Source organism: Mesoplodon mirus (assembly GCF_964341445.2).
Source record: "Mesoplodon mirus genome assembly, chromosome: 3".
Classification (NCBI taxonomy): Eukaryota; Metazoa; Chordata; class Mammalia; order Artiodactyla; family Ziphiidae; genus Mesoplodon; species Mesoplodon mirus.
This window is the reverse complement of record NC_138978.1, coordinates 112,862,859-112,889,274: the sequence shown is the minus strand read 5'-3', so window position 1 is coordinate 112,889,274 and position 26,416 is coordinate 112,862,859. Positions and strand designations below refer to the sequence as shown.

General features: G+C 42.0%; 1 protein-coding gene across 10 annotated transcripts in view; it reads right to left on the bottom strand.

Moving 5' to 3' along the window:
• The window catches only part of PDE4DIP (phosphodiesterase 4D interacting protein), a gene marked incomplete at both ends in the record, with an annotated part of 223,864 nt that overhangs the window by 131,047 nt on the left and 66,401 nt on the right, over nucleotides 1–26,416 (bottom strand). For 7 of the 10 annotated variants that reach the window (XM_082614136.1, XM_082614143.1, XM_082614148.1 and 4 more), the window contains one exon: nucleotides 19,950–20,060. The exons of 2 other annotated variants lie outside the window; for them this stretch is intronic. In XM_082614136.1, the coding sequence (XP_082470262.1) occupies nucleotides 19,950–20,060 (111 nt within the window). Of the gene's footprint in view, nucleotides 1–8,176; nucleotides 8,238–19,949; nucleotides 20,061–26,416 lie in introns of those variants that run through there. One more of the 10 variants, XM_082614133.1, reaches the window with a different exon arrangement.

The window sequence follows — 26,416 nt, the reverse complement described above, 5'->3', positions numbered from 1 at the left end:
GGTCAACCTTGAGTTTAGGAACCCAAGAAAGATAGATTAAAATGAGGTTAAATGAGGGCTTCCCTGGTGGCGCAGTGGTTGGGAGTCCGCCTGCCAATGCAGGGGACACGGGTTTGTGCCCCGTTCCGGGAAGATCCCACATGCCATGGAGCGGCTGGGCCCGTGAGCCATGGCCGCTGAGCCTGTGCGTCCGGAGCCTGTGCTCTGCAGCGGGAGAGGCCACAGCAGTGAGAGGCCTGCGTACCGCAAAAAAACAAAACAAACAAACAAAATGAGGTTAAATGATAAAACGATTAACTAAAAGCTTTGGGTTTTGATGGTGGGGGAGGCTGTGATTTGGGAGGGGGGAAGGGGACATATGAGAATTTTCTGTACCTTCTGTTCAATTTTGCTGCAAACCTAAAACTGCCCTAAACAATAAAGTCCATTTAAAAACATGGGGAAAAATATGAGTTGTCTTGGGCATTTTTTATTTACACTCTGAGCTCAGAGGTCCCAGTATGCACACTGCCTTGGTGTTCACAATGATCAACTTAAACCCTTCTTAGTCACTCTGTTAAAATCTTGGTAGAGTCCCAAAAGCCTCTGTTGATCTGGCCAACTGAGCTGGCAAGTGAGAAAACATCCATATAAATACCAGTGATCTCAGTGATTCTCTCCCTGTCCCCAGCACATTCCTTAGCAGGACGAATCTCTCTCACTTGGCTGGAGCCTCTCTGTTCATAAATAGGACTGGCTGGGCTTAATTTAGAAAAGTGCAGGCCTCTTATGAAAGTCAGGGGTGAGGCTGGAGCCCCTACAATCCCAGGACACCTTGTGTGGAGACAGGAACCCGGCCCCACTGAAGGGGCTATAAAAGGGATGCTCAGAATGATTTGTTTCCCTCAGCTATTTAGAAACTGGAGTTCAGGGGAACCATCCTGTGCTTTCCTTAACTTCCCTTTGGGTAGCAGGTATAGAATTGGGAGTTATAAAGTATAAAATTTATATTAATTTTTCTACAGATAAATTGGTACATAGGAAACCTAAGGCCGTCTAAACATTTTTTTAAAGGATGTTTGCAGATGTAATTATTATTTTATTTATTTATTTTTGTTGTGTTGGGTCTTCGTTTCTGTGCGAGGGCTTTCTCTAGTTGTGGCAAGCTGGGGCCACTCTTCATCACGGTGCACGGGCCTCTCACTGTCGCGGCCTCTCTTGTTGTGGAGCACAGGCTCCAGATGCGCAGGCTCAGTAGTTGTGGCCCACGGGCCCAGTTGCTCCACGGCATGTGGGATCCTCCCAGACCAGGGCTCAAACCCGTGTCCCCTGCATTAGCAGGCAGATTCTCAACCACTGTGCCACCAGGGAAGCCCTAAACATTTTAAAATTATCTGTGTCATCTAACATGATCTGACATTTATCCCCAAATTCAGCTCTCCATTCTGGATCTACACTTCCTTTGATCTACTCTCCAAAAAGGATAAAGCCACTCACTGGTATTCTGCAAAGTCCAGGACAGTTTTTCTTGCATTGAAACTTGCACTACAAAATGGAATCTAAGTTCCAACACCTGGCAGTCACTCCTCCCTTGGAAGCCTATCTGTGTCCTGAAGTCAGGTCCTATGATCAGGCAACTCCTCTAAAATAATACCTGTGCTTGAGACCAGGGGCAGCACTTAGACTGTAGACTCTAAGTTGTGTCATTCAGGATGGCAGCCACGAGCCACATGAAGCTATTGAACCCTTAAGGTATGACTAGTCCAAAATGAGATGTGCTGTAAGGATTTCAAAGACTTAATACACACTGGATTGAAAAGACTAGCTACAACAAAAGAACATAAAATCCTAATGATTTTTTTAATTTCATGTTGAAATGATATTTTAAATATGTTATTAACATTAATTTACTTTTCTTTTAATGTGGCCACTAGAAAATTTTAAATTACATCTGTGGGGACTCCCCTGGTGGTCCAGCAATTAAGACTCCTTGCTCCAGGGAACCAGACCCTGTATGCCACAGCTAAGATCCCACGTGCCTCAACTAAGACCCGGTGTAGGTAAATAGATAGATAGATTACATCTGTGGCTTACATTAAATTTCTGCTGGACAGTGCTGTTCTACAAAATGTTAGAAAAAAGATGTATTAGTTTTAAGTACACTACATGAAGACATGTCCTGACCTGCATCACAATTAATCCCGTGGTCTAAGAGCACCTGTAAGAGTTTTATGGGGTTATGGTATTCATCAACCAACAAAAAACAGAAGTGACTCTAGCTAATTATAAGTGAAGCAAAATTATCTAGGGGGTGATAGGCACCACACTGAAGAAGTCAGGTCACAGTACTACTCAAACTATGTTCAGACACTAAACTGCAAGTGTCAGGATGGCAGGGACCCCCTCTATCTCCTTACCATTGCATCCCTATTGCTAGCACTGTGCCCAAACACAGAAGTGCCCACACATGGAAGATGATTATTTATCCAATGAATGGGTGTTGTTAAAAATAAAAACACAACCCTCTCTTAAACCATTCTCACTGTCAAGAATTTCCTCTTCCTATACTGTTTCTTTTCTCAAGTTGTTTGCTTCCTACTTCTGCTAACCCTTCTCTTGGAGAGACTTCTTAGTTCCAGGAAGAGTTGGAGGTTCACCTGGAGCGCTCCAAAGCCAGCTTGTGGGTTCTCAGGTGGAGGAGACATCAAAGGATGGAAAGGTGGCCTCCTTTTTCACAAGTACAGATGAGCCTCACCTGCAACTTCCAGGGTGTTTGCAATCAATCAACACCAACTTTCTGAGTTTCTATTATGGGCTCAACAATGTTGAAGAGAATGTTGAAGGCAATAGAGTAAGTTTGAGATCAATCCAACCCACAAAGTACTTATAATCTAGAAGAAGAAATAAGCAAGGTACACATTGGAAAGATAATTGCCAGCCAGGGATTAAACACGTGCCAAATAATATATCTGAACTATAACTGCTGGAAGAGCACAGAAAGTAAAAGATGGTTTTAGGGATTGATTATGATGAAAGGCCCACCTGAGCAGGTAGAATCTAAGTTGGACTTTGACACCTGAGTAGGGTTTGGAATAAGCAGAGAAAAAGGATACAGGTATTCCAGGCGTGAACAAGGATGTGTCAGCAGGAATTAGCACACATGAGGGAGACTGACTCACGCTAGGAATATATTTGAAAATACATAGTGAGAGAATAAAGCTTGCTTCCTACTTCATGGAGAATACTGAAGTAACTAGAAGAAAACCCCTATAGTCTCCTATCACCATATCTATCCATCATCTACTAGCATCTGTGCTCACAAACTGTCTTTCCGTGTGTGACCACAGATAACTATCCATGCTCCCATCTAAAGCCAAACCTCCCACTTAGGCATTAGGTCCCATTCTCTCTACTTCTCAAAAGTAGCATCCAGAAAGTCTCCTTAATCAATATTTCACTTTCTACTGGAAAATTCTACTGGTACACAAGCATACTATTATTCATCTATCTTTTAAAAAATCTTCTATGGACTCCTTACCTTTACCAGTTACTGTTCCATTTCTTTGCTCTCCTTTGCAACAAAACTCCTCAACGTAATCAGTCCAATTCCTCTCCCATTTTTTGTTAAACCTACTGCAATCAGACTTTTGCCTCTACCACTACCAAAACTACTCTAATCAAGATCACTAATGACATTCACGTTGTCAAATCCAAAGGTCAATTCTTAGTCATCATATACTTGAGCAATCAGCAGCATTTCAAAAGGTTGATCCCCCTCTCTTCCATTGTATGTTTTCTTTACTTGGCTTCCAGAATCCAGATTCTCTTGGTTTTCTTCCCACTTCACTGGTTACATTTTCTCCATCTCCTTTGCTGGTTCTTCCTCCTTTCCCCAAACTATTAATGTTAGAGTGACCCAGGGCTTAGTCTTTGGTCCTTTTATCTTCCACCTTGGTAGGACTAACTCCCTTGGCGATCTGTACAGTCTCATGGCTTTTTTTTTTTTTTTTTTTGGCTGCACTGGGTCTTCGTTGTTGTGCATAGGCTTTCTCTAGTTGCAGCGAGTGGAGACTACTCTTCATTGTGGTGCACGGGCTTCTCATTGTGGTGGCTTCTCTTGTAGCAGAGCATGGGCTCTACGTGCCTGGGCTTCAGTAGTTGTGGAGCACGGACTCAGTTGTGGCTTGCAGGCTCTAGAGCGTGGGCTCAGTAGTTGTGGTGAACGGGCTTAGTTGCTTCACAGCACATGGGATCTTCCCAGACCAGGGCTCGAACCCGTGTCCCCTGCATTGGCAGGCAGATTCTTTTTTTTTTTTTTTTTTTACTTTTTGAATTCTATTTTTTTATGCAGCAGGTTCTTATTAGTCATCCATTTTATACATATCAGTGTATACATGTCAATCCCAATCTCCCAATTCATCTCACTACCACCCCCCCCCGCCACTTCCCCCCTTGGTGTCCATACGTTTGTTCTCTACAACTGTGTCTCTATTTGGCAGGTGGATTCTTAACTACTGCGCCACCAGGGAAGTCCAGTCTCATGACTTTAAATACCTTCTATATGCTGATGACTCCCAAATTTATACCTCCAGCCCAACCCTTTCTCCAAAACTTCAGATTTATACACTCAACTACTTACATGATATTGCCACTGGAAATGTCCAACAAATATCTCAAACATAAAATGTCCATAACGGAACTCCTACTCTCTACCCTCAAACCTGCTCTATACATACCCTTCCCTATCTCAATTATGGCAACTCCATCCTTCCAGTTGTTTAGGCCAAAACCCCTGATGTTGTCATTGATTCCTTTCTTTCTCTCACATTCCATATCCAGTCCATCAGCAATCTTGTTGGTGTTACCTTCACCACTTCTCCCCACATTAACTGCTATTACCTTAGCCTGATCACCATCTCTTATGTGGACAACTGCAATGGCTTCCTAATAGCCCTTCTGGCTTCTACCCTTGCCTTTCTATGGGCTATTCTCAATACTGTAACTACAACGATCTTTCAAAAGTCAGATAGGACTATCGCTGGCAGAGTGTCATCTTGTCACTCAGAGTAAAAGCTGAAGTGTTTAAAATTATTTACTAGGGCCTATCTGATGTGCACAATCTCCATTACCTCTGGGACCTCATCTCCCAACATCCTCGCCCATTCTCATGCTGTTTCAGCCTCCATGGCTCTCCTGCTCTTTCTCTACCTGGAATGGTCTCCTCCCAGTTATCTGTTTGGCTAACTGCCTCATCTCCTTTAAGTCGTTGCTTAAAAACTATTTTCTATTGCATAGCCACTCTGGCAAACAGTTTGATAGTATCTTATAAATTGAAATACGTGATTATTATATGACCTAACAATTCTACTACTGGGTATTTATCCAAGAGAAATACAACAAAGACTTGTACATGAATACGCACAGCACCTTTAGTCATGATAGCCAATCACAGGACACAATCCATATGTTCATCAACAGGTGAATGGATAAACAAATTGCATTCATACAATGGAATACTACTCAGCAATAAAAAAGAATAAACTACTGATACAAACAACATAGGTGACCTCAAAATCATCGTGCTAAGTGAAAGAAGCCTAACACCAGAATCTATACTCCCTGACTCCATTTACAAGAAATTCTAGAATAGACAGAACTAAACTATAGACTGAAAGCAGATCAATGGTTTCCAGCAGTCAGAGATGTAAAAGGACTGGCACCAGTGGGACACACAGGAACTTTTCTGGGCGATGGAAGTGTTTTATATCTCAATTGTGGGGTGGCTATTGCATAGGTAGATATATATATATTTGTTAAAATTCATCAAACTGTACACTTAATACAGTTAATTTAAACAAAACAAAAAAAAAAGAGAGAGGAAAACAGAAACAGCAAAGGAAATGGCAACACAAACAGCCAAGTACAAAGGGTGAGTAAGGAGCTCAGCATAGAGACCACCAATCTGGGATGGCTTCATTGCCTCAGCTCAGCCTTACAGGCTATAAATGCTGTGATGGTAAACCCATGAATAAATCTTCCTCCATCCACTGGTCATTCTCATGTTTATTGACTTCCCTTCCCATCTCATATCTGTATAATAAAGTTACAAAAAGATACAGGAAAATCATGTGGTGGACAGTCTCTAACAGGGCTCCCCATGATCCCTGCCTTCCAGTGCTCATGTCTTTGTGTAATCCCCACCTTGAGTACAGCTGGATGTGTAACTTGCTTCCAACCAATAGTATATGGCAAAGGCAACGTACTGTCACTCCTGTGACTATGTTAAGTATTAAGAATATCTTAGTAGCTGACTTGCTCTAGAGCTTCTCCTTGCTGCCTTGATGATATGAATGTGTGGGGAAAGTCCACATGGCAAGGAACAGTAGGTGGCTTCAAAGAACTATGGGCAGTCTCTAGCCAACATTCAGCAAGAAGTTTGGGCCCTGAGTCCTACAAGGAAATAAATTCTGCCAACAACTCAAGTGAGCTCAGAAGTAGATTCATCCCCAGTCAAGCCTCCAGATAAGAATTCAGCCTGGCCATTATTTTGGTTGTAGCCTAGTGAGATAATGTGTTTTAAAAACCACTTTCTAAATGTAGCCTCCCCTGACCACTCTTGAATGCTGCAACCTCCCCTCCATTCTTATACTTTTTGACCCCCTTACCCTACTCTACTATTTTTTCCCCATTAGGACTTACCACTTGCCAACATTCTACATATGTTATTTAATATTTATTTATTGTCTTCCCCCTCATAATAGAATATAAATTTCATGAGGGTAGGAATGCTCATCTGTTTTGCTCATTTATATTATTATTATAACCACCTCCAATAGCACCTGGAACATAATAGGTGCTATCAATATAGGTGAATGAATATAGTAGGTACTACGAATATAACATAGTAGGTGTTATTGAATATTCAATAAATATTTTTAAATGAACGAGGCCTAATGCTTAGATTTCAACTAGGATCAACCTATTTTTATTCTTGCAGAGACAGAACATAGCTAATCACTGTCTGTCACATACTGAGACTTCTAAAATTTTCTATTAGGTCACCTCTGAGTTTGTTCTTCCCCAAATTAAAAATCCCAATTCCATTGCCCTTTTCTCATTAGCCTCATTTTCTAATTTTTAAGTTCTAAGTTTTGAGTTTGAATATTTCTCAATTTCCTCTAAATTTCTGGAGTTCTACACCAGACAGCACTAGTCTGACAGGGCCATGTACGGGGATAAGGACAGCCTGGTTTCTATTACATTCCACATGGCAACTGCACCTGTTTCACAAGTAAAAATAAGGTCGATGCCACCTTTTAGAGCAGATACATCAATGAGACAATGCCACCTCTTCCTGCCACAATCTTGGTAAAAACCACCATGAAAATGGATATCATTTTACTAGAGCTCCTTCTTTTCTTTTTAGTCTCACCTTAACGCAATGTAGAGTTATTCACTAAAAAAACATCATTTGCATTTGAACAGTCACTAACTTTAGTTTCTAAAAAATGTGCCAAGACCTTGCTTATTAACTGAAGAATTAGGCCATGTAGCTGCTAGGATACCAGGTATACACCCTGAGGCTATTAATGGCAAATATGGTCCTGTGAAAAATGGGGACAACCAACTTCATAGAGTTATTATGTGGTTGGGATTAAATATATGTAAAATGCATAGCATAGTGCCTGGCACGTAGTAAACACTAAATGGATCCCCTCCTCCATAGGGTTTAAATGTGAAGCATTTAGCATATATTTTCCATGTGTATGCACAAATTTGGGGATAGAGGAGAGAGGATACGAGACGAAGAAGGACAGAATACTGATACCAAAAGGTGGGACAAGACCTGGGCCTAGAAACCTCTCCTGGAGATAAGTAGCCTAGAAATAGATAGAGAATGAGTCCTCAGGCTATTTTCCTCATGACCATTAATTGCCCTCCATCTTATATCAAGACCCTTAGGCACTGGTGACATACTTTGATACCTCAAAGAAGTAGGGAGAACAGGAGAGGAAAGAGGGGAGAGAGTAATTAGGAAGTTAGCACTGAGGGCCAAAGGAGGGTAGAGAAAGCCTGAGGCGGAGTTCTGGTTCTAACTGACATCACCACCCTCCACGTGCAGCAATTCAGGCAAGGCCCCTGATGTGGCCCAACACAACAAAGCTTTCCACAGCTGAAGGGACCTCTCTGCTCTCACCCCCAGCTTTGTAGAGACTGGCAGGGACCAGTTACAACCATCCTGACTCTGAGTTCTCTGAGGCTTCAAATGGTTTGGCAGCAACCTGGGCTTCTTCATAATCCCGTAAGCCTGGAAGGGATCGGAGAGAAAGAAAAAGACTTCAAATGGAGACTGCTCCCCACCTCTAAAGGACCTTCTCCTCTGAGACCCAGAGGTCCACTACCTTCATCTGATTTCTGTGCCAGGAAGACCCTAGAATCCAGCTCTGGACTCAGGAGCTCCTGACTTTGCAGCAGAGTGATGACAACACACCATGTCATCAACTGAGTTGTGTTAGGTGGGCAGGACAAGGTTTATGTTTGTACTGAGCATACACGCCGCTTGACTAGAGAGAATCTGGATGGGGGCGTCTGATGGAGTATTTCTAGGAGGGGCAGCCACCTCTGTGGCCTCAGAAAGAAGCTCTGAAACCTACCAAGGAAAAGTGACCTGGAAGGACTTGCTTACTTCTGGCCCTCAGCCAGGGCCCAGACTCTCCTTTTGCAGCTCTAGGTCATGGCCTTCATGCTGGCAGCCTCTGTCCACCCAGGGGCCTCAGAGGAGGGCTTCCTCCTCAAGTCTCCATGTGGGCTAAGGCTCTGTGTGTATAAAGAGGTGGCTTCCTGCCCGACATGCCAGTGGGGCCTTATGTGAGGTTGGGAGGTAAAAAGCTGGCATGACAAGGCAGTCGGTGCCTTTCATTCACTCCCAACCTCTTTGAGCCAAGTTTCCAAATAACAGGGATGATAACTGCCCAGTGCAGCCCAAAGTCTGTTCTAAAGTTGCTTGGCAAAAAGCCACCTGACTATTACTTAGCTCTCCACAGAACGGCATGTACCAAGTGAGATCACTGTCTTTTGGTGTGTGGGTGGATTAGCTGCTACTTAACATGATAGGGTGGGCCCCTTTCCAGTTTGTACCAGCCCCCTGCTCTGTAACTTCTCCATGTATAACACAGCCTCATTTCTCTGGGAAGTTGAACTTGTTTAGATGAGATGGCAAAGGCCAGAGGAGGAAGAAACCACCCACAGACCCCCGCCCAAAAAAGAGATCCCCATGGCTTTTGGAAACATATAATGATGAAACTCCTAGGGAAGGGGTACGTAGGCTGAGGAACTAAATATTTGGCAGCAGGCACAGGGTACAGAATCACTTATCTGTGAAGTACTCTAGCTTCTGCTGTGTATACTCTATTTTAGCCCAGGATTATCAATACAAAGAAGAAGAAAGTCTAAACTTCTGACAAGCATATAAATTCCTTGAACTTTTTTTGAAGACCGAGGAAGTCACTGCAAGTGCCTGGACAGGAAGCAAGGCCTCCTGGATTCTAGTTTCAACATGACCATTAATTTGCAGTGTGACCTTAGGTGAGTTACTTGACCACTGTGGGTCTCCGTCTCTTTATCTTTAAAATAAAGGTTTTACTCATTAGGGAAAGCTGAGTGAATGGTATATAGGAACTCTCTATTTTTGCAACTATTCTGTATATCTAAAGTTCCTTTAAAATAAAAAGCCTTCTTAAAAAGTGAAGTGAGGGGGACTTCCCTGGTGGCACAGTGGTTAAGAATCTGCCTGCCAATGCAGGGGACACGGGTGCAAGCCCTGGTCTGGGAAGATCCCACATGCCCCAGAGCAACTAATCCCGTGTGCTGTAACTACTGAGCCCATGAGCCACGACTACTGAGCCCGCATGCCACAACTACTGAAGCCCACGCACCTAGAGCCCACGCTCCGCAACAAGAGAAGCCACCACAATGAGAAGTCCATGCACTACAACAAAGAGTAGCCCCTGCTCACTGCAACTAGAGAAAGCCCGTGCGCAGCAACGAAGACCCAACACAGCCAAAAATAAATAAATAAATTTATTTTTTAAAAAAGTGAAGGAGGCATACAGATTATCTCCAGGATCTTTTGTAACTCTAAACTGATTCTATGTTCTTATTTATCTCCTTTCAAGTGAAAATAAGTCATTTTCCAGCTATCCAAATATATATCAAAGCAGATTTTTCAGATCCACTCCTCCTACCGCAGACGAGATGTTGAGTAGCCCAAGCAACAAACCTATTTTTTGCTTTTAACATACCCTATACCCTGGGCAAAAGCTGAAATCTCCAAAAACACATTAAAAACATTCATCCATATCCTCTTTGTTCTCGTAAACAAATAAATTCATCCAGTTGGGAAACGCTGTTTCTGGCAGCCCATGCTTACAGAATCTCAGTTTTTCCCTAGCAACCGGGCTAATTATAACTCCAGCTACCTGGTAACAGCACTAGATTTTCCTGACATTGACTGGCAGTTTTAAAGCCATCTCAGCTCTGCTGGCACGTGCCTTCCTGAGAAGGCATCAGAGGAGCTGTGAGACTGGGAGAAGGGAAGCAACTACCTTAGTTAAGGTGAGAATATCCAAAGAGGCTGCTCAGAATCACGGAACTTCAGAGCTGGGAGAGATGTTAGTGTCAATCCCAGTTCAGCCCACACTTTTTTTTTTTTTTTTTTTTTCGGTATGCGGGCCTCTCACTGCTGTGGCCTCTCCCATTGCGGAGCACAGGCTCCGGACGCGCAGGCCCAGCGGCCATGGCTCACGGGCCCACCCACTCCGTGGCATGCGGGATCTTCCCGGACCGGGGCACGAACCCGTGTCCCCTGCATCGGCAGGCGGACTCTCAACCACTGCGCCACCAGAGAAGCCTAGCCCACACGTTTTATACCTAAAGAACCAGAGACCCAGAAGAAGCGACTTGTCTTAGCCAGGATCCTGGCAGTCTTCTTGATTCCTTTCCATCAACCCTCTCATCCCATTAATCACCAAGTCCTACAGATAGTTTACCTCCCAAATATTTCGCAAATCAGCTCCCTCTCCTCCACTCCTATTGCCATGGGCCTCATTTAGGCCCTCATCATCTCTTGGTTGGCCTATCTGTTCTCCTGACTTCCTGTCTTATCTTCCTTGAATCCATCTTCCCCACCCATCAGAAGGATCTAGCATGTTCCCTGCTGCTTAAAGTCCACTAGTGGCTTCCTATCCTCCTTAGGATAAAGTCTACACTCTTTAAAATGGCACAAAGGATTACACCCTGCAGACCCTTCAGCCTCATTCTATGCCTAGAACTTAAATTTAGCAACACAAAACCACTTACAATTCTCCACACATACAATGTGGTTTCTTGTGTCTAAGCTTCTGCTTCTTTCTTTTAACCCTCCCTCCGCCCCCCTCAACTGACTAACCTATGCTTACTCTCCTTTGAAGACAAAGCTCAGGGGTCATCTCCTCAAAGACTCCTTTGTAGATTTTCCTTCCATCTCCTCTATTCAGTTGGGTTAGAGATGCCTCATTTGAGTTCCCTTATACTTCATACGATCTCTATTACTGACTCCTACCATACTCTATATCACTTGTGTCTCACGCATCTTTGAAGCCTCAACTTCCCAGCATAGTACTTGGAATATAGGAGGTGTCCAATTAATGTTTATTAATGCATGAATGGTGAAATCCAAAGTTCTCCATGATCTGTCCCCTGCTTACCTTTCCAACCACCACAAGTCCTCAATATCATGTGTTCCAGTCATACTGAAAGATTTGAAGTGTGTCAAGCATGCAATGCTTTTTCCTGTTTCTATGCCCTTGTAAATACTATTTCTTCTGCCTGAAATGCTTTACCCCGTTCCTTGTTCTCTTATTATTTTTTAAGATTCAATTCAAACTTCATATGCTCGGCAAGGCCTTTTCTGGTGCATTTTACTGCTCTCCTTAGTACTATAGAGCAATCTGTACATACCTCTATAGTAGCCCTTATTATACCATTTTTATTTATTTGTTGATAACTTTCTCCACCAGCATCTAGCACAGTAGCTGGCATACAGTAGTCAATAGATGCTTGAATTAATGAATGCATGCGTAGAGACATGAGTAAATGAATGGCCAAGGTGATAATGTAAATAAGGTAAACGCTTGAGACAGGGACTTACGATGCCTAGTCTTTCAACTATATTACGCTACTTTTGTCAGTGTGTAAACCTGGATGTACAAAAATAATAGGAAGAAGTGGCTTTCTGTTAAGTTCATGCAGAAGTACAAATTATGCAGACACAGTTAAGGAGATAGTTGAAAGTGGTTTAAAATTAAATCAGGCTCCAGGATTTAGTTTTAGATTTGTTTCCTAGTGATTGAAAGAAAAGGTCTTAAGTATTCAAAGGAAAAAAATTTCCTCTTCCGAACAGGTAAGTATTATGATCTAATTAAGAGCTCTTAAAAATGAGAAGAGGGGCTTCCCTGGTGGTGCAGTGGTTGAGAGTCCGCCTGCTGATGCAGGGGACACGGGTTCGTGCCCCGGTCCGGGAAGATCCCACATGCCGCGGAGCGGCTGGGCCCGTGAGCCATGGCCGCTGAGCCTGCGCATCCGGAGCCTGTGCTCCGCAACGGAAGAGGCCACAACAGTGAGAGGACCGCATACCGCAAAAAAAAAAAAAAAAAAGAGAAGAGTTGTGTTAGGCAAAAACAAAGCCAAAAGTTGTATTTGTTAAGGATTTCACAAAATTTTAAAGTAACTATGATAGTTATGGGAAAGTTGCTTTAAAAAATTGTGGTAAAATATACATAATATAAAGTTTACCATTTTAACCATTTTTAAGTATACAGGTCAGTGGCATTAAGTACATTAACACTGTGCAAACATCCACCTGCAGAATTTTTTCCCCAATTGAGTCTATATCCATTAAACAATAACTCCCCATTCTCTACCTCCCCACAGCCCCTGGCAACCACCATTCTACTCTCTGTCTTTATGAATTTGATTACTCTAGGTACTTCCTATAAGTTGAATCATATGATATTTGTCCTTTTGTGACTGGTTCATTTCACTTAGGATAACATCCTTAAAGTTCATCTATGCTGTAACGTGTGTCAGAATTTCCTTCCTTTTTAAGGCTTAATAATATTCCATTGTATGTATATACCACATTTTGTTTATCCATTTATCTGTCAATGGACACTTAGTTTGCTTCTACCTTTTGGCTAAGTGAATAATGCAGCTATGAATGTGGGTGTAGAAATATCTGTTCGAGTTCCTGCTTTCACTTATTTTAGGTATATACCTAGAATTTGAATTGCTGGATATAATAATTCTATGTTCAATTTTTTGAAGAATTGTCATACTGTTTTCCACAGTGGTGACACCATTTTACATTCTCAACCAGCTATACACAGGGTTCCCACTTTCTCCACATCCTGGCCAACATATGTTATTTTCTGTTTTTGTTTTGTTTTTATCATAGCCATCCAAATGGGTGTGAAGTTAAAAAAAAAATTTTAATCAAAAACACAACTATTGGTTACAACTATTTAATGAATGAAGTCTCCCTACTTTATTCCTACTTCTACTCCCCCAAAGAAGAGGAAATGCGCAAGCAAGCCTTTAAGAACCTCAGAAAGCAGAGAATGAGGTGTCAGCACACACAGTATGTACAAACATGGACACACAAGACTCTGTGACTTCCACAGAAATGTTTAAAAATAGTTTGGCCAAATTCACCCTTATTTCTTTCTCTTTATTTACATTTCCCCCTTCCTTACTGTACACGTTTCTTAAAGTTCACATAAGTAAAACATAGGAGAAGAAAACTTAGCAGCTGACTAAACAAGGTATCCAACTATAAAAAGAAAACAGTCAACTCTGTTAAATATAAGAAAACCACTTATTCTGCAACAGCAGCTGCAACAGTTACTTTAGACGGTAATCTGAGAAGGTGCACACTCTCTAGTATGTGTCTCCAGGTATGCAGGATGGTCATAATCCTTTACATTATTTAACATCTAACACATTAAACATGTTTACATATAGGAAGGAGGGCAGGGCGGGAATTCATGCTTCCATTTCAGGAAACTAAGGTTCAAAGAAGTGAAGGACCAGGCCAAGGATATGTAGTAGGAAAAGGTAAATTCAGAATTCAAGTTTTCTGGGAATTCCCTGGCAGTCCAGCGGTTAAGACTTGATGCTTTCACCACGGTGGCCCAGGTTCAATCCCTGGTCAGAGAACTAAGATCCTGCAAGCCATGTGGCACAGTCAAAATAGAAAAAAAAAAGGAACACAGAATTAAAGTTTTCTGACTGAGTTCAAAACTCGTGTCCCTACATTTTGATATCCCTCAAAGATACTTGTTTTTCTGTAATTGCCTCCATGGGTTCAAGTCAAGGTTCCCAAATTATATGGCCTGATGGAGTTCCTTGGGGCTTCACTGAACTTTTGGGTACTTAGCACGTACTTTTGGGTACTTAGTCTGCACGTACACTGTTACTCATCATATTTCCCACAGCCTAAAGAAATCAGGTTAGGACTAAAGAAAATCAGTCATTGAGCCAAAAAGAAATTCAATGAAGAGAACAGATCTTGAAAGTTCTCATACAAGGAAAAAAAAATTGTAACCATGTGTGGTGATGCATGTGAACTAGACTTACTGTGGTGATCATCTCATGACATACATATAGAGTCATTATGTTGTACACCTGAAATTAATACAATATGTTAATTATACCTCCATTAAAAAGAAAGCTAAGTCTTAAAAATTAAATAATTTAGAACCAGGCCAAGCTACAAAGTATTAAACTAAGATGATAAGAAATTTTGAATCATAACCAATCATAGTCATAATGATTTTTGTGAAAGCAAAGGACTTTGTATTATCACTAAATATTTTATTAAAAAATTTAACAAATCTAGCCTTTCTTGTTTTTTTTTTTGAAGAAACATTTGTATGTGAGGGTGACAGTAATTGTGCTGTAATAGGGACACTTCGATTATATTATGTTATTTATACATGGGCAAACTAAAATGGAGAATTGAGACAAATAGGACAAATTGTCCCAAATCCACTACTGAAGAAGAAGAAACTGATTTGGAATTCAAATGTGGCCCAAATTGGATGTGTCCAGTAACTGGATTTATCTGGATAATTCTTCCATCTCCCAGTTTGTCACAACAGGGGCAAATATTGTTTGAGGGCTTACTACCATGTGAGAGGCATTGTGCTGGTTTCAAAGGGTTGGCTCACTTGATCCTGCTCCAGACCCTGTAAGATAGAAATTATTACAAGACCTACTTCAGCTCAGGGAAATTATAGTATTTGCCCAAGTTAACTGAGGTAGCAAGTAGTAGAACCAAGATTCCATCTCAAGCCTGTCTTATTCCTAACTCGTAACTACTATGCCCAGTGATAGTAGAACAGTAGAAATGATAAAAATTTGGTAGGCAAGTAAAGTCAGTGAGCTGTTTATCATGATTTTAAAAACCTAGCTCCAAAAATCCCCAAAACCAAAAAACAAACAAACCTAGCTGCTGAAATAAGCTACGCATAAACTTCAAAGTTTGCTCAGGAAAAATATCCAGTCTCAAAGATAAGAAACCACAGCTCAAAGAAGTCAGGCAGTTTAAAGACCACAAAACAATGGAACACAACTCTTTCAACTCCTGTCTAAAGGCCAAATCGACTTTAACCGTCCAACATCAATTATGTCATATTTAAACATTGACTCTATCTGATCCAGGATGACAACATTCAGTTTCTCCTGTCGCTTTTGTTATTGGATCTGACCCTGTCAGATTTTAAATTCCATTCTTAGAATGGAACCTTAAATCTTTTCAAAACAATCTTGAATAATAATAAATTCACACAAGCTTAGCAAGTAAGTAGTCATTGTGTGGCAAAACACAGTGGATGGTGGTTTTGTGTGCTGTTTGGGGATTGGGTGTTTATCACACAGCAGTGGATTTCACAAATTCCAGGGTTGGGCATATTTCTAGTGGGGGCATGCTCAGCTATCATGAGAAGATACAGGATTAGATAATCAACAACAACGAGGAAGTCAGCCAAGTTGCCGCCCAGAAATTATTTACCAGAGCAGCTGCTGTTCAGAAATGCTAACAAGCCGGTCTTCCTGGGAGTGGGCCATGCTCAGCTGTAGACCACTTACAGTGTTTTCTCACTTTACTTTGCTCCAGAATCAGGATCTCTGTGTACTGCAACGGTTTCTCACTTTCTTGCTTTATATATTGTCTTCCCCCAAAACTGAACCTACAATTAATATTTTCTATCAAGAGGGGGCAGTGGTACCTAATCATGTAAGTATATGCCCTAGTTGTTCTGTGCTGAGGGTAAGCAGCCTCCTCCTGTGTGTTTAAATATTTACAGAAGTGAAGCTTAAAGGGTAGTTTAACTTAAACACTCAACCAAAAATAGCCAGTCTCGCAGAACCAACTCTTATGTATAATTTAATATTATTTTATTTCTGAATTCTCTGAGCATCTTGAAAGAGAGAAATCCTTAGCTCCTTTTTTTTTTTTTTTTTTTTGGTATGCGGGCCTCTCACTATTGTGGCCTCTCCCGTTGTGGAGCACAGGCTCCGGACGCGCAGGTTCAGCGGCCATGGCTCACGGGCCCAGCCGCTCCGCGGCATGTGGGATCTTCCCAAACCGGGGCACGAACCCGTATTCCCTGCATTGGCAGGCGGACTCTCAACCACTGCACCACCAGGGAAGCCCCCTTTTTTATCTACTTGCTCTGAAGTTGATACTTTTAGGTGTTTTGGGGGGTTTTTGTTTGTTTTTTTGTGGTACGCGGGCCTCTCACTGCCGTGGCCTCTCCCGTCGCGGAGCGCAGGCTCAGTGGCCATGGCCCACGGGCCCAGCCGCTCCACGGCATGTGGGATCCTCCCGGACCGGGGCACGAACCCATGTCCCCTGCATCGGCAGGCAGACTCTCAACCACTGCGCCACCAGGGAAGCCCTACTTTTAGGTTTTTATGTAACTCTTACAACTTCTCTTAAAATTAAACAGCCTTGTAGCTTCCTTTACAATTAAGAATTATGTATATCTACTTTAGTCTCTCCCTCAATCAGCTACATAAAGGAGGACTTGCCACTTGGAAAGAAAAAGACAGAACCCATTCTCCAGTCCTTTTCTCCTGCAGTTTCTCATATTTCCCTTCCCTGTAGTCATTATGGTGAAATGCTTGATTGCCTCTCACTAAGACAGTAACTTTTTACTCTTCAGTACAAATATCTCAACAAAAGTCTGCAGTAGTAAAAATATGTGAAATGTTAAATTACTATTTATAATAGAATTTTATTACATATGTTTCACAAATACTGGTTTTCTTTAAGAGAATCCATGCATACAGCACCCAAATTATTGCAGATTCTCACTTAGTTGGGCATGATTTAATGCTTTTACTATATTTAAAGAGTCCCTCCAACACTAAAAAAAAAATCAAGCTAAGTTTAGTCACAGAACAGGGCTCTAAATTCTTATCTGAACTACCTGACTTACCATGTGATGCACTGCACATCACTCTCCCTGTCTCTGCCAACATGGCTGCTAATTAATTGTCCTAACCTTGTGGAGCACAAAGGGACTAACATGGATGAACGTAAAACACATTCATGGGAATGTCTGAGGGTGAGATTATAGGAACCAAATTGCTTTATCATTTTTAAATATCATAATAACTATTACTAGTACAACTACTACCCTCTCATACATGTAGGATGCTATGAAGTTTACAAAGTGCTTTGATTATGTCTTCTTATTTAATCTTTATGGCTGCTATTTATTCATACTCTCAACAAATAATTTTCAGGGCCTATGGTGCTGTGCATTATTCTTAATGCCAGTTCTACACGGACTGGAACAGGCTCAGAGACGCTAAGTAACTCGCCCAGGTCTCCGACTGTCCAAGGCTCCTGATCTGTGGTTTTCTAACCCCTTGTCCTTCCATCAAAATGCAACTGCCCTGATTTCTGTCAATCCCTCATCACTAGTGTGATAAACTAACTTCAACTATGATGTTAATGATTGATAACGGCTTTATGTGTTCTGCTTCCCAAATAAGGGCATTTTAACCTAAGCTGTCGGTGCTTCCCAAATAATCACAGCCAAACAGGATGAGTAATGTGACAGGCGAATAGAACAAAGGTATGGTGAGAAGCGAAAGGAGGGGACACAGTAGTTTGAGATTTCCCCATATTATAGGATGCCTGTAGCTGCCTGACTACTCTGCTCTTAGACCAGGAAGAGACAGGGCCATTTCTACTTCCTGAGTGGGACTAGTGGCAATACGGGAGTCTAACAAACGGTTGTCACCTCTGCATGTGACAATGTCCTGTGGCCCACTTACCCCCACCATACCCCAGTGCAGCTCCTATAATCCTCTCAGTCACACTTCTCCAGGACAGCAACGGTGCCCTCTCACACCCACCCAGAGTGTCCCCTTAGCCAGTGCAGAGCAGAGGGTGATACCAACTGACTCAAGCGGTCATTTGATTCAAGCTAAAACAATCCTTTCCTTCAAATTATCTAAGAAATTGCCCCTTTCTTCCGCCTTGCTTTGGAGACAGTTAATGGGAAAATGTCCCTCCCTCTGCACAGTGAACAGATTCATTCACTATTCCTACTCCGAGGCAAATACTGCACTCACGCTCCCCTTCTCCCTCTCTCTGAGTTACCAACCCTCACTTGGCCATATCCTCCTCGACCCCCGGCAGCTCCACTGAGGCACATTCACTATATAGTCACATAAAAGACAAAAGATGAGTCTGGATCAATTTCAGGTTAAAACAATGGAAATCCAGGAAAGTCAGAAAATAGGGCTAAATCCCTCAGATTTAGCTGTTCATCTTAGTTGAATTTACCAAACAGTGGTTTGGGTCTCAGAGACACCAGTTATTCCTCTGATCTAAAGTATTATCTAGCAGCCTGTAATGCTTCCCAAACTCCTTCTCGACAGGACAGGGCACATATAGATAATGATAATATTGGTATAGTCCTCCAGTGCAAACAGCTGGAGATTTAGAAACTGTCAGAGGCCACCAGCTGCAGGTCGCTCGGCCACTTCAGGTCCTGCTAGCCCAGACACTAAGAAAGCTAAGGAAACCAACATTGTGGCAACCAGTTAGGAAGCTTAATCCTTGTAAACCATAGCCTAATGTCCTCTTACCAAGGTGCTGTCTCATGTCACCCTCAACTCAGCCAATCCCCTCTGTCTTCCTTCCCAGCCCCACTCCCCCATCAATCAAGACAGCCCTCCCTTTCAGGGAAGCCGCCATTCCCTCTCCCACCCCACCCAAGGCCAACGGCTGTTCATTCCATCAATACCCTTTCTTCATTCTAAGGTGAACTATTCCTAAAGATGAAAATGCCTAAGACCCTGTCCTAAAAGCTCATCTGCATAATCATCTTCAAAAACAAACACGAATTTCTCAAGGAACAGAAATGTCCTCAGCCCCTGCCCTGTTCCTCATGGCATCATTCCCTGCCCCCATGTGCCAGAACTAGAAGGGTCCCTTCTCTAAGCAGAGCATGTGACTTGAAAACTACCAGCTTCAGTCACCTCTGGGGCTTGTTTAAAAATGCAGATTTCTAAGTTCCCCCTCCCTTACTAAATCAGAATCCCCGGGGGGTAAGGCAGTAATCGGCACTTTAAACCAGCCCCCAAGGTGATTGTGCTACACAGTTCCAAACCAGAGGTCGAGAGCCTCTGATTTAATCCAGCTCGCTCTCTTTACAGAGTAGGAAACTAGGAAACAGGCACAGATGAGGTGAAATGGGCTTGTCCAAGGTCACTGGCGTTAAGGTGACCAGACCACGCCGGGAACCCGCCTACCCCACTGATTCGCACTGCACCAGCTAGGAAGAGCTCGGAATCTGGATGTGTCCACCACCAGCCCCTGTCCCCCGCGAGCCGCAGGCCCCCGCACTCACCCTCTTGTAGATGTCCTCCCTGCTGGCCTCATACTTCTGCTGCATGCGCTCCTCCAGGAAGTAGATGCGCAGCTTGAGGCTGAAGTTCTCCTTCTTCAGGTCATTGAGGTGCTGGGACAGAGTGCGATATCCATTAGACATGGTGGGCAACCCATGGGGAGGCGCACATGCCCAGTCGCCGCCTCAGCCCAGGAACGTGGCGCAGCTGCACCGCGGCATGAAGCGAGCCGGCGGCGACGCTGCGAGGCTACGGCGACATGCCCCTGATGGCTGGCGCTCCCTCCCGCACTTGGGCCTGGGCTCGCTGCTCTGGGTGCTGGAGCGCAGCGCGCTTTCCTTTTTTACCTCGGGAGATATTTGCGGAATCCCTGACAGAGGAACATGCTGCGTGAACTCAGACACAAGTGGTGTAACCCGACTCCAAGCTAGGACTCGGCTCTCACCCTCCCTCAGCCTCTCAGGCCCAACTGTAGGCAGTTAACAGTTTCTCAGAAAAGAGAGGGGGCTGACCCTCAGAAGTTTCCAGGAAATGGGGAATGGGAGTAATTCAAGGTGATGGTTGGGTTGCAAGGACACAGAATGGCCCACAAAATGGTGACCACGTATCAAATATCCCCCTCTGTCAGGTGCAAATCTTAAAGAACGATTCATCAGAGGGGTTTCTAATTTCCTTGGATGATCCAGAAGCTCACCTCTCATCAGTTCCTTCCCAGTTTTATTCCCTGGACCTTTCCAGCCCTGAGGCAGTTAAAGAAATAGCCTTTATTACCATGCCCCTCCCCCCATACACACCTGAGCCACCTCCAAGAAAGGGCCAATCTTCTAGTTCAGCGGAATCTTTGCAAAATCTGTTTACCAGTTACACAAGCTCCAAGAGGCAGGGTCAAAGTTTCCTCCCTCTAAGGGATGAGGGCGAAAAGAGGGTGGGAGGTGATGGAGGGAGGTGTCAGGCTGGAGCCCAGAGATTTTACCCAGTCACTAGTTCTTAACTCCGGCACCTGCCAAGTGGAGCTAGGCACTCATTACCAGATCCTGCTCCTGAAGCAATTTAAGATCCTTGAATGACAGCTGCAACGTTGGCAGGAAGTATTATTTATACCACACCACACGGGACATTGAAGGTGACTGGGAGACCCGCACAGCACAGATACCAAACACAGGTTCTTGGTTGCAGTAATGCTAGCTTGAAAAAAAATTAATATTAACATCCAAAGTAAAAGAAACGAAAACTTTATACTTAATTCAAGTATAAGGTTCCTCCCCAACCTACTTGCTCTTCATTCTTCTAATTCTTTCTTCACTCTTCATAATAATTCCAATCAACCTCCCTTTTTGTACACAGCAGGTAGTATGTTGGGCATGAGGAATACAAAGGTGAAGACAGTCCCAGCCCTCCAAGAGATAGGTGGCCGTAGAGATGTAGGTGCATATGTTTTACACTATAATCCTCCAGGCCTGTGTTATTCAAACATTTTACATTTCACACTGCAATCCAGTGCATGCACACACATACACACAACTGAAGTAAAAGTTCCCCAAAGTAATGTTAACGATCACTATGTAGGATGCACTCTGATATTTCCTATTCCATTTCTCTTTTTGGGAGTGACCCACTGAATTGATTCCATGACCTACTAATAAGTTTTGTCCTAAAGTTTGAAAAATACTGAATCTGTGGGAACCCAGAAGAAAGAGTGATTCATTCTCATTAGGATGGTGAGAGAAAGAAAGCTTCGACTAGGAGTTGCACTTGCACTTTGCCTTGAAAGACAGAAAAAATTTGAGTGAATAAAGTGGCCTCAGGAGGGCATAATTAGAACATTTGAGCATTCTCTCAAATAGAGCTGGATTATAAGTAGGCAACACATTTCTTACCTAGACCACGGGTAACTTAAGACAAAATATTCTTCATTTTTAAAAAAATGCACACATTTAAAATGCATTTAGCTAATTTCATTAAATCTGTGCTCTTAGAATAAATGAATTTCACCTAGGCTTAATTAGAGACAGTGAGGAAGAGAAAAGTCTAAGACTCAAGAAGATCCTTTTCTGGTCCCAGCTTTGTTACTAAATAGACGTATGACCTTGGGAGTACACTTCTCCAGAGGCCTAACTGTCCTCATTAATAAAATGAAGTGGTTGGAAACGGTGATTTTATGGTCCTTTCCTGGTCTAAGCTCCTAGAGGAATAACCTGGTTATTATTACCTCCATTTTGCACAGGGGGAACCAGGTGCCAGATTCTAGATTAGTGTTTAATCATGCTTTTGACGTCTACTTGGATTCTTTCATTATGTAAGATAATTTAATAGAAGCTTTATGGAAAGTAAAATTGCATATGAATGCAGGTGCTCTTATCCAACCTATATATTTCTTTCTTCACATTAAGCCTATTTTCTCTTATTCCCTGTGATCCCTTGTTCTTTTCCTATCTCTCTAGCCTCTTCCCTGTGTGTTTTTTTTTTTTTTCTTTTTTTCCTGGCTCTTTAAAGCTACTACTTAAATGATAATTAGTTGTTAGCCTTCTGATTTTTTTCTCTTCACACTTTCTCCCTTAGAGATTTTATCCAATTTTAGGGCTTTGACTTTTGCCTCCCAAACAGTCCCCAAACCTCCAACTGAGTTGTCTCACCCAAGACCTAACCCTACATAACCAGCTCTTTGCTAAATAGTTCAACTTGAATGTGCCATTCTCACGACAAACCTCATGGCAAAAACTTTTGCAACAGTGTCTATCATGTCTGCCAGAATTCGTCTACCTAGTTCTTCTCCTTATTAAAGCTAAGAAAACCCATTATTTTAAAAACATTATTTTCAAAACTCAAATCTTATCCTGTCATCTCCTTTACTTAAAACTCCTTCACAGGCATCTCATCACTCAGCATAAAAGAAAAAAAAATCACACCCTCTCAAGACACGCTGCCTCTTTTTTCAAGTCACTTTCTCAAGTTTGAATTCCACCCAAATGAAGCTTTCCCTGCTATGCCACACTGGAAAAACTTTTTCCTCTTGAGCTCCTAAGGCAAATACTAACGTTTGGCAACTGCTCATATGCTGCCTTATGGTAATGCTTTTCTGTTGTCCTGCAGGGTTATTTACACATTTTAGAGCTTTTAACTTTTTCATGTGTCTACCTCTCCAACTAGTCTGTAAGCTGACCAAGGGTCAATGACTTATATGTCTCTCTATATTCCTTCAGCTCCCACAATTGCCAAGAAGACCTCTCCAGTTAATTCTTCCCACTGTGCAGTATACAATCACCTCAGTCAGACTAGAGTGTTTTGAGGGCTGGCAAGGCATATTTTGTGTCTTTGTATTCTCATTGCAGAATATTTAGGACGCACTCCCTAAATATTTGTTAAATTAATGAATAGATAATTATTGCATATATATTTCATTTTTTGCTGATTTGATCTGTTAAATATGGGCTAGCTTGCTTATGTTAGGTTGGCCAAAAAGTTTGTTCGGCTAAGATCTTACGAAAAAACCCAAACAAACTTTTTGGCCAACCCAATATTATTCTCATAACTTTCCAATGATATAGAAAAGTTTGTTTTAATGGCTCCAAAGAAACTACATCTGCTAGAATGATGACTAGAAAAATAATGTTTTGTTCACTTAAATTTCTAAGTTTATGTGCCCATCTTGACTTTTCTCCTGAACTCCAATCTACACCTAACTTCCTAGTAGAAATCTCTGCTTGAATATAGATAGTTCATGCTCGTGATATATAAAAGTGAATTCCTAATTTTTCCCAGCACACATGTTCCTTCTTCTTTGGACCCCATTTCAGTTTGTAACCACCAATATTTGCAGTTGTTTGGGCCAAAACCTTTGAATTATTCTTGACCCTTCTTTCTCATGCACATCATCTCATCTGTCTGTAAATCTGTCTATCAAGATTTCTATTTTCAACACATATAGAGAAGCTAACTACCACCACTGCCACTTGTACTTTGCCACTCTGGCCCAAGATACTGTGATCTCTCCTCTGAGTTATTTGAATAGCCCCTTAACTGGTCTCCCCACTCCCACCCTTGCTCCCCTATAGTCGATTCTTAGCATGGCAGCCATATCACTATGAGGGTTACAAAATGTCAGATTGCTTCTCTGCTGGAAACCCCCAATGGCTTCCCATCTAATTGAGAGTGAAAGGCTAAGTCAGTCATTTTGTTAGCCCATAAGTCCCAAGGCCCTGCATAATCTGGAGCCTCTCCCCTACCCTCTCTTCTACTTTTTTCCTACTACTCTTCCCCTGTGTACTCTGCCCCGGCCACACTGTTTCTCTTTGCTGTTTCTCAAAAGCACCAAGCACCCTCCCTCCTCAAGGCCTTTCAGCTTACTGATCCTTCTCAATAGTATGCTCTTACTTTAGTTATCTGCATTCTCTTCCTCACCCTCTTCAAGTCTTTGATCAAATGTCACTTCCTCTATGAGGTGACCACCCTATTTAAAACTGTTACTCACCCTATGCCTCACCCCAGCCCTCCATGTCTCCCTTCATTATTTTTTTAAATCCCATAGCACTATCACCTTCTAAAATATTATATTTACTTATTTATTTTGTTTCTTGTCTGTCTCTCCCTACTAGCATGTGAACTCCATGAGAAAGCCAGGATATGGGCCTGTTTTGTTCACTGCTATATCATCTGTACACAGAATGGTGCCTGGCACATAGTAGGTGCTCAAGAAATATTTAATAAAAGAATGGATGAATAGCTGACTTTGACTTCATTGGGTTTAATCCTAACAGAATTCAATCTGTATACAAGATTATGCAGATCTTGTAGGAGGAAGAGCATATCTAAAGGTAATTTTATGAGTAAATTAATTCTAACAGACTAATTTTAATGCACATTGCAGAATCTGAACTATGTACAAGAGTTCTGAATAAATGGGGAATAATATATGATAAATAACAATCAAAGGCAGTATGAACTGTACAAATAGTAAAAGCTACAGAAATTAGGAAAGAGAGGCTACCAGAGAAGGTTCCAGAGAGAAGTGACATTTTTGCTCCTTAAAGGATGAATCACGTTTGTATAGGCTGGAGGGAGAATACAAGGCAATCTAGGCAGGTAAAACATAAGCAAAGGTACAGAGGACCAAGTGGACTGAAACAAAGGGCATGTGCTGTCCTGTAGTGGGTAAACAGAGAGGACAGGAAGTGAAGAACCATTTTAGAAAGATCTTGAAAGTCAGGATGAGGAGCCTGAGTTTGTTCCTTTAGCAGATTCTGGTTCTCAGTTTGAACAAAGGGTGAGGAACTACTTACTACTTACTTTATTCGCTTATTGCTTATGTTTTGTTTTATTTGTTTGTGTTTTGTAGCTTTAGCAAACAAAACCACACACACCTGTGCTGCTCACTAGACCTCCTAAATCAGGGCCTCTCAGAGCTTTGGATAAGTTCTGCACTGCTTAGGAAATAAACACTGCAGGTTCTTGAGCAAGGGGCAGTGCTTCTATCTTTGTTCTTCCTTTTTAATGTAGTATATAGAAAATCTTTACTCTTCTCTGAAAATATTTTTTCCAAACATTAACAGTTCTCCCCTGCTCCTTCCTTAATTTCTTCTTCCCACCGCTTCTTAATGTATTAGTCCAGACTGGAAACAAGACTTTAATAAGAACTCAATGCCAACAATAGTAGGAGATTACAACCCAGCTGTTGTATGTCATGCCCCATTAACATAACCGACTGTCAAGTCAGCCTTTAAAAAAAACTCAGCCTCAATTTGCTTAATCATATTCAGACCCCCCAGATAGTTCTTACAATGGAAATGCTTGAAAACATATTAATCTCTTACCATTCCCTCTCCTAAACATACAGTTCCACACCACTAAAAATGATTAATCATCTTAATTGACACATTCTTTTCAAATATAATGAAACTTTTGCAACTTAACTCCACTAATTTGATATCTGTGATAACTCATAATTTTACATTTCATGAAAATAAAAATATTCTTAAATAACTTAATATGGTAAGCAGAGGAACAGGAGAATAGTGTTTTAAGCAACACTTGACATTTTACTATCCACTTACAAATTGGCAATAAATATTATCACTATTATACATATTTATCTAGGTGGGATAGCACAGAATTGTGGAAAAGGCAATAGCTTTTGAACCAAGGAGACCTGGGTTCAAATCTCAGCTCTGCTATTTTCTAATTGTGTGACTTTCGGAAAAACACTTAATAGTAATTAACTGTAGGAAAGGAGTCAGGAGGTCGGATTGGGGTAGGCTATTAAGAGTGTTGCAATTGCATCTGTAATGTGAACTTTTATTTTTCAATATGAGGCAAATAGAGCGAAAATAATATGTGTTAAAATTTAGATATTGGGGGGACTTCCCTGGCCGTCCAGTGGTTAAGACTTTGCCTTCCCATGCAGGGGGTATGGGCTCAATTTCTGGTCAGAGAGCTAAGATCCCACATGCCTTGTGGCCAAAAAACCAAAAGAACA